This window comes from Onychostoma macrolepis, chromosome 04 (assembly GCF_012432095.1).
Source record: "Onychostoma macrolepis isolate SWU-2019 chromosome 04, ASM1243209v1, whole genome shotgun sequence".
Classification (NCBI taxonomy): domain Eukaryota; kingdom Metazoa; phylum Chordata; class Actinopteri; order Cypriniformes; family Cyprinidae; genus Onychostoma; species Onychostoma macrolepis.
The window spans coordinates 29,769,049-29,783,740 of NC_081158.1; the positions used below are offsets into that span (position 1 = coordinate 29,769,049).

At 37.9% G+C, this 14,692-nt stretch overlaps 2 protein-coding genes across 2 annotated transcripts; one reads left to right on the top strand and one right to left on the bottom strand.

Moving 5' to 3' along the window:
- Positions 1-853: 853 nt before the first annotated feature.
- optn (optineurin) lies at positions 854-5,917 on the bottom strand. Its single transcript, XM_058772490.1, has 14 exons — positions 5,665-5,917; positions 4,909-5,054; positions 4,633-4,826; positions 4,408-4,554; positions 4,263-4,327; positions 3,823-3,933; positions 3,656-3,734; positions 3,354-3,469; positions 2,776-2,925; positions 2,542-2,626; positions 2,146-2,301; positions 1,901-2,043; positions 1,733-1,818; positions 854-1,635 (listed from the first exon to the last, which is right to left on the bottom strand). Exons 2-14 carry the CDS (start codon positions 5,039-5,041, stop codon positions 1,529-1,531), a joined length of 1,572 nt encoding a protein of 523 aa, XP_058628473.1. The 5' UTR covers positions 5,042-5,054; positions 5,665-5,917; the 3' UTR covers positions 854-1,528.
- A 1,318-nt stretch (positions 5,918-7,235) lies between these two features.
- ccdc3a (coiled-coil domain containing 3a) lies at positions 7,236-14,038 on the top strand. The gene is made up of 3 exons (XM_058772492.1): positions 7,236-7,742; positions 8,417-8,591; positions 13,235-14,038. The coding sequence occupies exons 1-3, from the start codon at positions 7,375-7,377 to the stop codon at positions 13,520-13,522; spliced, it is 831 nt and encodes a 276-aa protein (XP_058628475.1). The 5' UTR covers positions 7,236-7,374; the 3' UTR covers positions 13,523-14,038.
- Positions 14,039-14,692: the final 654 nt, after the last annotated feature.

Genomic DNA, 14,692 nt, shown 5'->3' on the forward strand with positions numbered 1-14,692 from the left:
AAGGTTTGGTTTTGGTCCTTTTTTTTTTCTTTTAGAACTTTATATTGTAATGCTAACAGCTCAATTAAACTGAAGCATGGGACTTCATCTAGATTTGATATTAAAAGGGGTGTACTTCAAGGTTGTCCCATTTTTCATTTATTTTTATTGGCTGCGCAGCTGTTAGCAGACCATGTTAAGCAAAGTAATCTTACAGGTATCTCTATTGCAGATCATCAGTCAGTTGGCGGATGACACTACTCTCTTCTTAAAAAATAGTGATCAAGTTGCAGTAACTTTAGGAGTAATAGATGTGTTTTCCAAAGCATCTGGTTTACAACTGAACATTTCTAAATGTGTCTATTATGGATTGTACCGTTTCCTCAATTTGTAATATTCCAGTTAAAGAAAAAGAAGTTTATTTAGGAATTGTTATAACTAAAAATGAGTCTACATGCTGTAATGATCATTTTATCCCAATTGTATAAATAACCCGTAAAAAAAACTTAACCAGTGGCTTCAAAGGAATAATTCTTTAAAAGGAATTTTCAGTTCAAACAACTTGTAAAAGTGCTGTAAAAAGTGATGTTAACTTCACTTAAAAAAAATTGAGGAAACCCATTGCCTTAAAATTATTAAGTAAATAATCATTTAAAAAAAAAGTGAAGTGAACTTGACAATTCACTTGACTTATTTTTAAAAAATATTATTTACTTAATTTTAAGGCAAAGGGTTTCCTCAATTTTTTTAAGTTAAGTCAACTTATCACTTTTTACAGTGTAGCATTATGACCCCTTTAATGCTACATGCTGCAGGGTAATTACCCATAACCTCAAGAGCACATTAATGATAGAGCCCATGTTTCAAAACAATATGAACTTCAGAAAAGTATTTATTAGATTTAGGCAGGTATTAACATACAGACACAGCTATATATTCAGAGTAACTTGCCCCAAATCTAACTTACTAACCTTGCTTATTAACCAGAATAAAGTGCTTTAACAGTTAACAGATCCAACAAACAAAAGTAAGAAAAACATTATTTTGATCTCTGTCTGTATAATGTGGGGCATTGAAAGTATAATGAAAATATAACTAACTGAGATTTCAAATCTTTAAATATATAATTCTCTACATTAATCATTAATCTTAAACAAAAATATTTTTGCTACCAATAACAATTCACCCACAACAGATTAATCAATAATGTATACCACACTGATTGCCCACCTGCAACATATAATTTTTTTTCTTAATATTTGACAGTGATAAATTGTCTTAAAGCAGTTTAATAATGTTGCTGTTATATAGGGTGTATTTAGAGTAAATCCAGAACCAAAGCTACACATAAAATCCTGATTCTCACCCTCAACCAATAGCATCTATTAATCTGAAACCATCCACACTGATAATATACAGTATTGTTTGGATGCAGGGTTTATAGAGCTGTGTTATTGAAGCATTATGTTTCAGGCTGCTTGAAGGTAAAGCTATCAAACCACTAGTTCACATATAGGGGGGGATCCGGTATGGTTAATTGGCAACAGGCTCAGATGATGCAATCCATGATGTGGATCTGCAGGGAGTCCAGGTCAGGTAGGACTTCCCCACATTTGGGACAAACATGATCTGGAATATTCTGCTGCTGCCAATCACCTGTGGAATAAAGAGGTCTTTGTAATCCTGATATGCAGTTACAAGTACAGTAGCAGAAAAGTTCACAACATGGACTCTTTATGGTAAGGACCTCTACCTCCTTGCGGGTGATGTGGAGATGCTGGCCCTTGTGGATTGGCTCCACGTGACACATGTCTCCTTTGCATCTCACTCATGGAATGCCTGTAGGGTAGCATAAAAAATGTCCCTTTCAAATCACAGAGGTCACATGTGAGCGGGTAAGTGTTTGAAGTTTATGACGTACCTTCCAAGTGACTCCATCTCTTCCTGAAGCTGGGTGTGCTGTTTCTTCACATACTCCAGCTGAGTTGCCAAACGCTCTTTCTCCTCGTGAATCTTCTCCCGAGCTGCTCGTTCTGCGTAGAAATCCGAGGAATATATCTCTGCCTGTATGTGTACACAAAAACACATAATAATAAATAATGATGCCAATTGCAAGGAGCTTAAAAAGGTGGGAGGATGCCCAGCAAGCCATACAATCATTTGTACCTGAGCCTGGAAAACAGAAATGGTTTCTAGTTCCTTTTCCTTCTGGAAGATTTCCATCTTCATCTCATCGATCTTCTTCTGTTTGTCTGCCAGCGCCTTTTCAGCTGTATCAAACCTGGTTTGGAGGTCATCATAGTCTTCTCGTGATACACAACCCTGATCGTGCACAATTAGGTACGTAAGAAGGATGAACCATCAACACACTCCGAATACCAAATTAAATCAAACTGTTTCTAAATATTCAAATGTTTTTTGCTGCCAGCTTAATACTCCTTCAAAAATTAAGAGAATATTTGTAGTTCACATACAGAATGTAAATAGTAGTGTCTGGCCAAATACAAAAATAAATAAATAAATAAAAGCCTGAAGTTTTCTGAAGTAAATGGGAATTTGTACCTCTCTCTTCTTATTTTCCTCTTTGAGCTCATTGTAGTCTTCAAACAGCTTGGTATAGGCATCTTTCAGCTGGTTCAGGTTGTTCCTGGCAAAGAAAGATAAGAGGAAATGTGATTATTATGAAAAGATCATAAACACAATATGCAGCCGAGTTGAGTCTATATTTCCCCATGCAACTCAAATCAAAAATGTGCGTTTTTGTAGGCATCAGATGGGGTAACAAGTTGCACTCACTTCTCATCCTGAGTTTTCTTCTGTTCCAGTTTAACAGCAGCCTGAAGGCTTTCCATCTGAACCCTCAGAGTATCATTCTCAGCCTGAACCTTCTGTTTATCTCCGAGCTGAATTTTCAGAGTACCTAGATCCTGCTCCAGATCTTTACACCTGCAGAGAGAACATTAGATGTGAGAGATAGGAAACTAAAAGAAAATGTACACCCAAAAGGAAGATCTGGATTTCTACATTTACTACTTATAAAATGTGCTCTACGATTCTAGGTTACATTAATATATAAACACGCTCATGTGGCGTCATTGTGTTGTTGCATATAACAACAGACTATTAAACTTTAGGTGACCTTATATATTGAAACTAGATTTGCACTTCCAGAAGAAACAATATCAAGTTTGAAAGCAGTGTATGATAAGCAATTTAGTCTAAATTTCAAGTTTAATATTTAGAAAAATACATATTATACATAAAACATAATAATGATAAACATATAAAAATAAATGTATTTTTATTATTTTAAAAAATATGATTTGTTTTAATAAAAATTAAATAAAAAAAGAATGTTGACAGGAGTTTCTGACCTGTCCTGCAGGTTTCTTTTCATGTTCTCAGCCTCATCCAGTTTGATCTGAGCCTGTTTCAATTCATTACAGAGCTTCAGCAACTGATCCTCCAGATTCTTCACATCAGCGCTTGCCTGGTGAAAACAAACATAGAAAGCAATGTTGCTTCCTCGTAGTAAATGTAAATTCAAAGTTGTTGCCGCACTCCCAACTATTTTCTTTCACTTTCTTTCAGACAAGACACAGTCACATGAATGTTTTGAACAAATAACTAGTTCAAAAATGCTACATGGATAGCTGTAAAAGTCTGATTATCCTACATTGATTTCAGTTGTACAGGGGAGAGACGTCTGTGCACTGCTGTCAGCGTGTTCCAGTCTGTTCTCCAACTCGGCAATTCTGCAAATACCCAATATGCGCATACAATAAAAGAAGCTCAAACACCTTAAGTTCTGTCTCTGAGAGGGTATGTGAAATTGTGTCCCACCTCCCACGTGCCTCCTGGAGCGCTAGCTGCAGTCTCTCCTTCTCATCAGTCTCTGCTCTGAGGGAGTGAAGCAGCTGCCTCACCGTCTGTTCCTCCGACTCAGCCTTTGGCCTGCGTACACACACATATTTGCTTAGTTATCAAATTGAGGACCTATTGTGTTTCTACAATTACTATGGACTAACCGTGGCCCACATCCTAACTTTAACCCATAAAAAATTTTGCATGTTTTAGAAACTATTTGAATACGTCTTCCAACTTAAGACACTCGCATGAAGAGTTTGTGTCAGATTTAGTGCCATTTCTAGCTCACAAACTATTGCTACATACAGCAAATGAAAAAACAAACAAGCAAGGGGTCAAAGACTGTTAAATTTACTGAATCAGAAGCATTTCATTGGAAATCTGCTGAACTTCATGCCTAACTCTGCAGTGCTTACATGCTGAAAGCACAAGGGTCCTTTGGCATATTGGGCAAATCTCTGGTCACTTTTAAGTCATCTTCCTGTGGAAGAAAGCACAGAGAGTGAAAAATTGAGCAACAGTTTTGCTTTATTGTGTTTGTGTGTGTGCATGCATACTTACAGCTATTCTAATCTCAATGAAGGAATCTCTAGGTGAACCTTGACCCATTTTGAGCTGGAGTTCAGAGTTTAATGCTACCAGATCATTCTTCTCGGCCTGAAGACGAGCAATCTGACCCCTCAGCGTCTCCAGTTCGGTGTGTAAACACTACGGCAGATATTTAAGTCTTTTAATGATTAGATATTTTTGAGTGGTATGATTTTTCACAGTTTCATATTGTCTCACCTCAGCCTCACTTTTTTCCAGCTCTTCCACTCGTTTCTTCAGCGCCTCGTTCTCTGAATCCATAGCGTTCAGTCTGGTTTTGGCCTCCTCTAATCGTTGCTCCAGGAAATCTCTCTCCTCCTTTTGCTTCTCCTTCCATGCAGACAGACCCTCAAATCGCTCCTTCATGGACAAATTGGTTTGTTTCAGGGCCTCTGTGGGATACACGTAAGGATTGAATGTGATGGAACATGTTTATGTACTGTGATTATGACTGAAAGAGAAATGAAGTCTCACCCTTCAGCTCTCTGTTCTCTTTGATCAGGGTGTTCATTTGCTGGAGGGTCTCTTCTAAACTGCCCAGATTGCCCGGGCCGGACCCGCGTGGGTGATTGATGTCCCCATTCATCATTGATGAACCAGATGCCATGTTTCTGGAGTCTCTTGAGCAGAGTTATGAAATACCACAACATGACTCTTAGTTCAAGAATGGTTTACGCTCAAATATGCAATTATCAGCACAGAATGAAAAGCGAAACTTAGGATGAACTAAAAAATGTATGTGCTAGTGGTAGTATGTTCAAAATGCAACCAAATAAACCACAGTTAGAATAGCATCAGTTATTCTTTTGATCCAAATCACTAAATCTGAGCGATTCGTTGAGTCATTGCGTTGAGGTTAAACCAAGACTCCGTCTGATCGGTGGCAACGATTCAATGCTTTGGAAGATTGTAGGTTCTGTATCTTTACGCAAACCTATCTTATGGCTTGAAAGGACTTTTGAATGACATTAGTGTGAGTACATGGCACATGTTTGAGTGGCAAACAATGCTTTACTCTAGTGTTCTCGTGTGACTGTTAAAATCCCACCTAGGACGTTTCACAATACATAGCACGAGAAAACGAAAGTTAACTAGGACATTTGCGCTAGAATTTAACCAAGACTCGTAAACTACGCCCTAATATGTTCTATAAGCGCGCGACCTGGAGACGCTTTTTAAAGATATAAAATGAAATAACTCGGCTACATTTAAGGGCACAGCGGTACTCACCAAGCGTTCACTTCTTGTGTGCACCAACTTGTTTTGGTAAACGCTGCGTTTCCTGATCCAGACGTCAGTGCAGCGCGCTGAACGCACAGATCTGTGATCCAGAAGGATTGGTCTGTTTACAGTAAGCGTTATGCAAGTCAATGTCTATCCGATGTCATAAGGCTCTTCTCTGAAGGTCCTTCCATGAACAGCGCTGAACCAGCTGACGGTGATCTCACGACGCAGCCGGGGTTTCCCTGCGTTTGTCCTGCTGCGGTCATCCCGCGTGACGCACCCAGAACTGGGGCAAACGGAGGGGCTTTTCTGCCCTTCGCTTTATGATTTTAGTGTGTAACAGTCATACTTTCCTATTTATATGATGACAAACACTCGTGGGCGAAGAATCAGCTTCTCACCTAAATGCGCTTTCCTTCCATATGGTAAATTTAGATTTTATGGGTCATAAAACGCTTAAATATAGCTATAACGATAGAGCAATTTCGTTGTAATAAAAAGTTGTTACCTCTAATGTAAGGACTTTGTTAATGCACTAGATGGAGCCATTGAGACAATGTACGTATGCTTTCAAAATTTGAGGAGTGTTTGATTTTAATGGCTTTACCCCTTGGAAAACCTTAAAACTGAATTTCAAACAAGATTTTTAGTTTCTAAGATTATAATCTGGTAACCTAATAATTAAGGGGAGACTTAACTGTCATTTCCATCAATATTTCACAGAAAAAAAGTTCCAGTCCATTGAATACAACTTTTGTACTTTTCAAATTTAAAAATACTAGTTTTAACACTTTCAGCATCAGCATAATATTAAAGGATAATATTCTGTGTTGTATTATTTATATGATTAATTGATTATTTTGTTATGCATTTTGCAGACTTGTTAGACTTTATACTAGCCTAATCGTCACGTAAATAAAAAAAAAGACTAAAAAGTAAACAAATAAATCACATCGAAATATTATAGATGTGGTATCCTAGTTAAAGAAGACACATTTTTTTAGGCACCCGGCTAATTTAAATCATTTTAAATGGGCAACACAATACAGAGACAAGCTACTTCATATTATTTAATAAATAAATATAATAATACGCCCACACGTTCGATAGCCTAAATGTATTTTCCCTAAAAGCACTTTTGTAGAAAGTGAGTTTTCATGAACTGTTTTCTGCCTGTATAAATTATCTGGTAACCTAACAATTAAGGGGAGACTGTTTTAACACTTATATCACCAGCATGAAACAAAAGGATAATGTTCTTTGTCATATTATTTATATGATTAATTGATTATGGTGTTCTGCTTTTTGTAAACTTGTTAAACTTTTGCATGACTGAAAAGTAAAGGGTCCATACATTCTATTTAATGTATTTTCCCTAAAAGCACTTTTGTAGAAAGTGAATTCCCATGAACAGTGATCTGTTTTCTGCCTGTATAATCAATAAAGACATAAATGAGTCCAAATGCCGTCCTGGAATGCAGCAGTGAGGCTGTTGGATGGACGCAGGACGCAGCGCGTCTATTGGTTGTTTAAACTCCAGCGCGCCGATTGGCCTGAGACGAACTTCTGGAGTGATGATGGATCGAGGAGGAGCAGGATGGGAACTTGTACTTGTGAACCTACGGTGAACCTTGTGGACCTTCACTTGCATCGCCTATCCACTGACTCCGTGAACGAGCACTTTTACGCGTGGGTTTATTTACTGGCACGGGAAGCATGCACCTTGCGCTTCTGCTGACGCTGGGTGTCGGGTTCGCGTTTGCGTGTCAGCTGCCCAGCGAGTGGCGACCCCTGAGCGAGGGCTGTCGAGCTGAACTCGCCGAGATTATCGTGTACGCCAAGGTGCTGGCCATCCACGAGGAGCCGTACGCGTCCAGCCTTTACAATTACCTGCCGTCCCTGAAGCACGAGCGCGCGGAGGACGCGCTGCTGTACGCGGCGGAGGTGGAGCTGCTGTGCGATCAGGCGTGGGGCAGCATGCTGGAGGTGCCCGCGGGGTCGCGCCTCAACCTCACGGGACTGGGGTATTTTAGCTGTCAGTCACACACGGTGATGGAAAACAACTCCTACATATTCTTCCTCAGGTGGGTTCACAACTTCTTGAGAAAGCCTGACCAAAAAGTTTTTTTTAATTTTCCGAATCAAAGGTTTGACAGCCTTTAGTCTGAAATAGTTTGAAGTTTAAAGTAGTTTTAATATAATATTTTGCTTAATATTTTGAAGGCAATACAGTCTGATAGATTGTGAGCTTGTGAGCTGTTACTTTTTAGTGAATCAAAACCAGATAAGTCCGATTTCCAAAAGAATGTCTCTAATGAGTCGGCTTGCGACCACTCTTATGAGCCGGTTCTTTTTAGTTAATCATAAACATACAATAGGACCAGTGTAGTCCGATTCTAGGACAAATGACTCGAACAGATTCTACTTAAGAATTGAGGTGGTTATTGAATCATTCTACTCACATACTGAACTACAAGATGTATTTTCTTTTATTTTATATTTGAAATTCCTAATTTTGAAATTAATGTAGGGAATGAGTTGCCCCTTTTACCTATAGTTGGGTGTCTTAAAAAAACAAACAAGCATATCTACTTATATATAATATATAAAACAATAGTTGGGTATATTTATATTTTCAGTTAGTTTTAGTATTTAAATTACTTTTTTTTTTAATCTAGTTTATTTGAAATAAATTTAAGTCATAAAGTCAAACATCCTCACAAGTATATGCAAACCAACATGAACGTGTCTCTTACAGGATGGATGAAAACTACAACATCCTCCCTCATGGAGTCAACTTCCAGGATGCCATATTCCCTGACACCCTGGAGAACAGACGACTGTTTTCCAGCCTCTTCCAGTTCTCAAACTGCTCTGGTGGACAGACGATGCACAACTTTAATAGTGATTGGGAGAGCCAGGAAGACAGCAGGGTACGACACCAATAAACACACACACACACACACACACACACACACACACACAGATGGGCTCAGTAAGCACTATAGAGTGGCAGACATAAATGAAAACTATATATCTTGTCAAGACAAGAAAATTGAAAGGCATAAATCTGCGAAAGGTGAACATCAGTATGTGTACGTGTTTGTGCAAGCTTGTTTGCATCGTTACAGGCAGACGTTCAGAGCATGTTCAGTGTTTTGAAACGACTCTGTTGTAAATTCAAGAGCCTCGTAAATGGCTTTTTATGAAGACAGGAGTGTCTGCTTGCACAAATGCATTATTTTTACCTGTGCTTCAACAATAAAACAGCAGCCAATTTTCATTCCACTAGTGCTGCACCAGCGTCTGGAGAAAAACATCTAAAGAATCGAGAAATCTGATTGGCTACTGCCAAAAAGGTGCGAGTAACACAGGAAATGAGAATAATACGAAAGTAACATGTTCAGGTTCTCATGGGTAAATGGAGCTCCGTAACACAGCACACACTTAGACACACAAGTCCCTTTCTTTGGTGGTCTTTGTATTGACGACTGTGACTGCTCATCACGGTAGGAGGCTGAGGTAATTCAAGAGTTCATTTGGCTCGATAGAGGCCGGATTAAAGACCTCCCAGCTAGAGCTGCTCTACCTTACACACACACACACACACACACACACACACACACACACACTCATGGACAGCCTGTCCCACCTAAACACAAACATCTGCCACTGAAAATAAAGCTAAGAGAGAAAGAAGATAGAGAAGGAGTGAGGGAGACGTCAGCTGGACATTTGGTCATCCTCTCGGGGAAACGGCGGTTGGTTTTGAAAGGAAAATAAATCATGCGTTTGATGTGGACTGTTCGAGGCAGAATGGGAGGAATGTCAGGGGTTCTCAGAGGTTATGGCAGGGGTTTTGAAGGATGTGTGGATGTAACACACACACACACACACACACAGTATCAAGTGGAGGCAGATATGTTTGCCTTGATGAGATTAGCCTGCTGTACATTCACACACATCAAACACAAAGCTGCTCATTAGTCGGACTGCGGTCTGCTGTCGGAGGGGAGGGGTTTATTTGAAGACAAACACAATGAGATGCCCGAACGTACAGACTAATAGCCACTTCAGCTAACTGAAAACAGTCATCAGCTGGGACGATACAGTTTCAGACTTATTGAGCGTAATATACAAACAGTGAAAAGTTCAGGGTGTGAACCAGTGGGAATCACCCTTGCCTTCCAGACAAACATCAAATGCCAAATGCTTTTTTGTTTGACTGCATACGTTTGTCTGGAAGGCAAGGGAGTAGAATTGCAGTAAAAAAAATTGCATTAGAAAATAAAAAATATCAAAACAAATTATATTTCTTTTTTTTTTTTTAAAGTGTTTTTGTCTTTTAATTGATAAAACAATAGATATGCTGTTCAAATTAGATATTTTCAGGTTGTCAAATTTGAACAAAACTGACTTCATCCACTAAAACAAAAACAAATAGTATAGTTACAGTAAAAGTAGTAAAAACAATTGTAAAAGTTGCAAAGGAAAGTCAAAGAGATTTTTTTTTTTTTTTTGCAGATGCCACATGGTTTGGTATTTTGTTAGTGATTTAAATGTCCAGATACTTTTTTTTTATTATATTGAAAAATTTATATAATTTTATAATAGTATTGTATTTTAAGTCCAATCTTATCAGATCTTATCTTGTTTAAATTCCCAGTCTTTTATGCCAATCAAAAATAGAGTAAAAACAGTAATATTGTGAAATGTTATTCATTTTTTATATTACTTAATATATTCAAATTTATATTTGAATATATTTTAAAATGTATTCCTGTGATGGCAAAGCTGAAGTCTTTGCAGTCTTTTCTCCAGTCTTGAATTTTTACAACTCTGTCAAATTCACTTTGATCAATTTAATGCATTCTTTCTGGGTAAAAGTATTCATTTCAAAAAATACATTTCAAAAGTATTCATTGAAATAAAATCTTACTGACCCCAAATATTTGAACAGAAATATAGATGCAATTAAGGAAAAAATTGCACTGAGAATGTGAGATATTGAAAGCAATTATAGAAAACTGTATGCATCAAAAGCTGTCAGAAATATTTTTGTATGTGTCCATTCATGCTGAGATTAGACACAGTGACCTGAGGAGGTGCAGAATCCTCTAACAGGTGTCCACTCCGCTAAACAGATGTGACAGTGGGTCTGTCTAGATGCAAACAAGCGATATCCAGGTTCGAAACAATTAAAGCCCTATTAACAGCATCTTTTTTGAAAATTTCTTTAACAATACTATTAAATTCATTCAAGGATTACAGATCAAACAAGACACACAGGGACACTTCACTAATCACATCTGCACAGAGAGACAGGCAGATGCTGTGAGAGAAGAGAAGATAAAGATAATGATGGTGTGTGCGCTGCAGGAACAGGTGGGTGTGATTATCAGTCCCGGGAACCTCAGAGAGATAATGAGAGCTGTTTTACACAGGAGCTCTCCTGTGGGAAAAGGATTGTTTGAGGCCGCCTGAGGGACTTAGTGCTCTTGTGACTGTAGCTGGCACCGTGTCTGTTAGTTATGTCACCCCCTGCTTCCCGTACCATCCATCTTAAACACCCATTATGCTTTATTAAACTCTAATCAGAGTCACACAAATGCAAAAACACCATTGCATTTGCTACACAGTCAAATGTCTCAATGCATAATGTATTTTCATCAAATATCATGTAGGATTCTGAAGAGCTTGGGCAAAACTTGCTCAACTACATACATCTATCTATATATCTGTCCATCCATGCAAACTCAAATGTGTGCCCAAATTCTCTCCATTTCTTCATTCTTTCTTTCATTGTCTATTTGCATTCTTGTCTTATTTTCTTTTCTCAAAAATACTCATCTATTGTTATGATGACTCACGTACCACCACATCTGGGTCTGGTTCTGGTTTGGATTTGAAAGCAAAGCAGGCTATGTTTGGCTCTTGTGGTTTTAAATTCACAACACCCACATTAAGAGGAAATCTTATTATATTGAATAGCATTGCTAAATAGCTGTTTACATATTTTTAGAAGCAAACGAATAACTATAAGGTCTAGTTAATGAGCAGAGATGTTTATTCCAGCATGTGTGTGTTGTTTCAGGTGTGTTGTGTCCACCTGTGTGTCTGCTCTGGGTGTCGTGTAGTTTGGAGAAGCTGTCGTTTGGAGAGTGCTGTTGTTGTTACAGCAGTGGGTGTTTTGTTTGGACAGTAGGACACAACAACAGTCATTCTCAGCAGTCCTTATTCTACAGTATGCATGTTTTTCTGTCCAAGGATAGTGTTTAAAAAACTGTGCAAACATATATGAATTTATACACCATTGTTTAAAAATTTGGGGTCTGTATGTTTTTATTATTTTAAGAAATTAATACTTTTATTCAGCAAGTATGCATTAAATTGATTAAAAGTGATAGTGAAGACTTTTTTAATCTTCCAAAGGTTTTCAGTTAAAAAAAAAAAATGCTGTTATTTTGAACTTTGCATTTATCAAAGAATCCTAAAATATGTATCGCAATTTCCACAAAAACTATTAAGCAGACCACTGTTTTCAAGATTGATAATATTAATAAATGTTTCTTGACCAGCATATTAGATGGATTTCTGAAGGATCGTGTGATGCTGAAAATTCAGTTTTGCATCACTGGAGTAAATTACATTTTAAAAACATACTATAAAGTGTTATTTTAAATTGTAATAATATTTCACAATATGTGACCCTGGATGATAAAACCAGTCTAAGTCTTAATTGAGATTTATACATCACATGAAAGCTGAATAATTAAGCTTTCCATTGATGTATGGTTTGTTAGGATCGGACAATATTTGGCCGAGATACAACTATTTGAAAATCTGGAATCTGAGGGTGCAAAAAAAAATCTAAATATTGAGAAAATCACCTTTAAAGTTGTTTAAATGAAGTTCTTAGCAATGCATATTACTAATCAAAAATGAAGTTTTGATATATTTACGGTAAGAAATTTACAAAATATCTTCATGGAACATGATCTTTACTTAATATCCTAATGATTTTTGGCATAAAAGAAAAATTGATAATTTTGACCCATACAATATATTTTTGGCTATTGCTAAAAATATACTGGTTTTGTGGTCCAGGGTCACATATTGCTGTTTTTGCTGTGTTTTTACATTCATTTTCATGACGTTTGTGTTTCACTTTTTGTGCAGTTAGCTCATGTGGTGACCTTTGACTTCATGTAACACTCGGATTTGGTCCTTTACAATAGGGATTTAGACCTTTCCGCTGTTCAAGGAGAAGATGCGGCCTCCCGTTGCTCAAATACACACTCTCCACATGTGCACACACACACACACAGCTTGCCTCAGCTTGTGTCTACCGTGGGCATGACAGCGGGTCACTTTTGAACTGCCTCCATCACACACACACTGGCATGTGTAGGGACCCAGAGAAGAAAGGCAGCGCTCAACAGGAAATAATAAGGCTGATGGAGGCTGGAAATGATGTCATGTTGTACGTTGACCTTCATTCCACAGGGTCGGGTTGTCAGTGCATGCACGGATTAAAATGTACACGAATGACCGTCTCTCTCATTTTATCTTTCAGCTGCTGTGTTCCTCCGTGCAGAAGGTGTTGTTTGAGGAGGAGGAGCGAGTTGGACAGCTTGAGGAGCGCGTGGCCGAGCTGGAGAGGAAGAACGAACAGTTAAAAGAACGAGTGGGGAAACTGAGGCATTCTCTGAGGAAGGCCCGTAAAGTGTCCCGCCGTGCGGAACGGGAGCGACTGGAGCTGCAAGAGCGTCTGAAGATGGCAGAGAGACAAGTGGGACATCACCTCAATGCCATTTCACCCCAACACAGTCCTCCCCGCCACAGATACACACACGGACTGTGAGCTCCAACACACGCACACACACACACTCACACCTTCACATATGGACTCATACAGACTGCAGGGCAGTCTTCAAATCCCATATATTTGCATTTTTTGTTCTTTCCATAGTTTTTAGCAATTAATTAAGCTCCAAATGCTTGATGTAAACTTGTTTTGTACATAATTTTAATGTTGATATTAATAAGGTAAGCTTAAACTTAAAACTTAAACCCCTGGTTTCACAGACGAGGCTTAAGCCTAGTCCTAGACTAAAATGTAAGTCTTAGCTGTTTCAACTGAAATAAGCTTGCACTGACTGATCTTAACCAGTACACCATGCACACCAGTAATGTTTATAGCATGTTTATAAAACTTACTTAAATGTCCTAATTGAACTATGTCTGTGAAACCGGGCCAAAAAGATTTTAGTGTAAAGTGAATACGTATGGAGCTATTTCTAATTTGACCCTTAAAAATGACTTGTTAGTGTAAGCTGATGTCGTACTTTTAGTTTGAATTAAACTAATTTTGATGTTACCACATGAAGTGCATTTTTCAAACATTAAAGTGTATTACTTTGAATTTTTAAAGGGATAGTAAAATTCAAAAATTCTGGCAACGTTTACTCACCATAATCAGGTTCCAAATTATTTCTATCTTCTGCTGGACACAAAAGAAGATATTTTGAAGAATGTTGATAGCCAAATCGTTTTACAATGGGAACAGAAACTGTTTAGTTACCAACATTTTTCTTTTGTGTTCCACCAAAGCAAAAAGTCATGCATTTTTGGGTGCACTATCTCTTTAAATTTTAACCTCAGTGTATCCCTTTGACATACACTGATGGATTGTTTACGCATTCAAATAGTTACAATAGTCAGCGTTCATAATGTAACAGGAAGCAATGATGCATACTAATAATAATATGTTTAATTTATATAGCGCCTTTCCCAAGCTCAAGGACGCTGTACTGATACTGAACTGTGATTGGTCTGTCTTACCTGAAAGTATTTTAGTTTGTCTTTAGTTCCACTGTACATTGTAAAACTCATACAAAAATCAAAGTTTAGGCAGAACAAATGCTATTAGCTCATACTACTGCAAAGTTTGCGACACCTATAGTTTGTGCAGACATAACTCATATTATGAGTAAAAGAGCAATACAGACGTGTTTAGATGGGACAGAGCTAA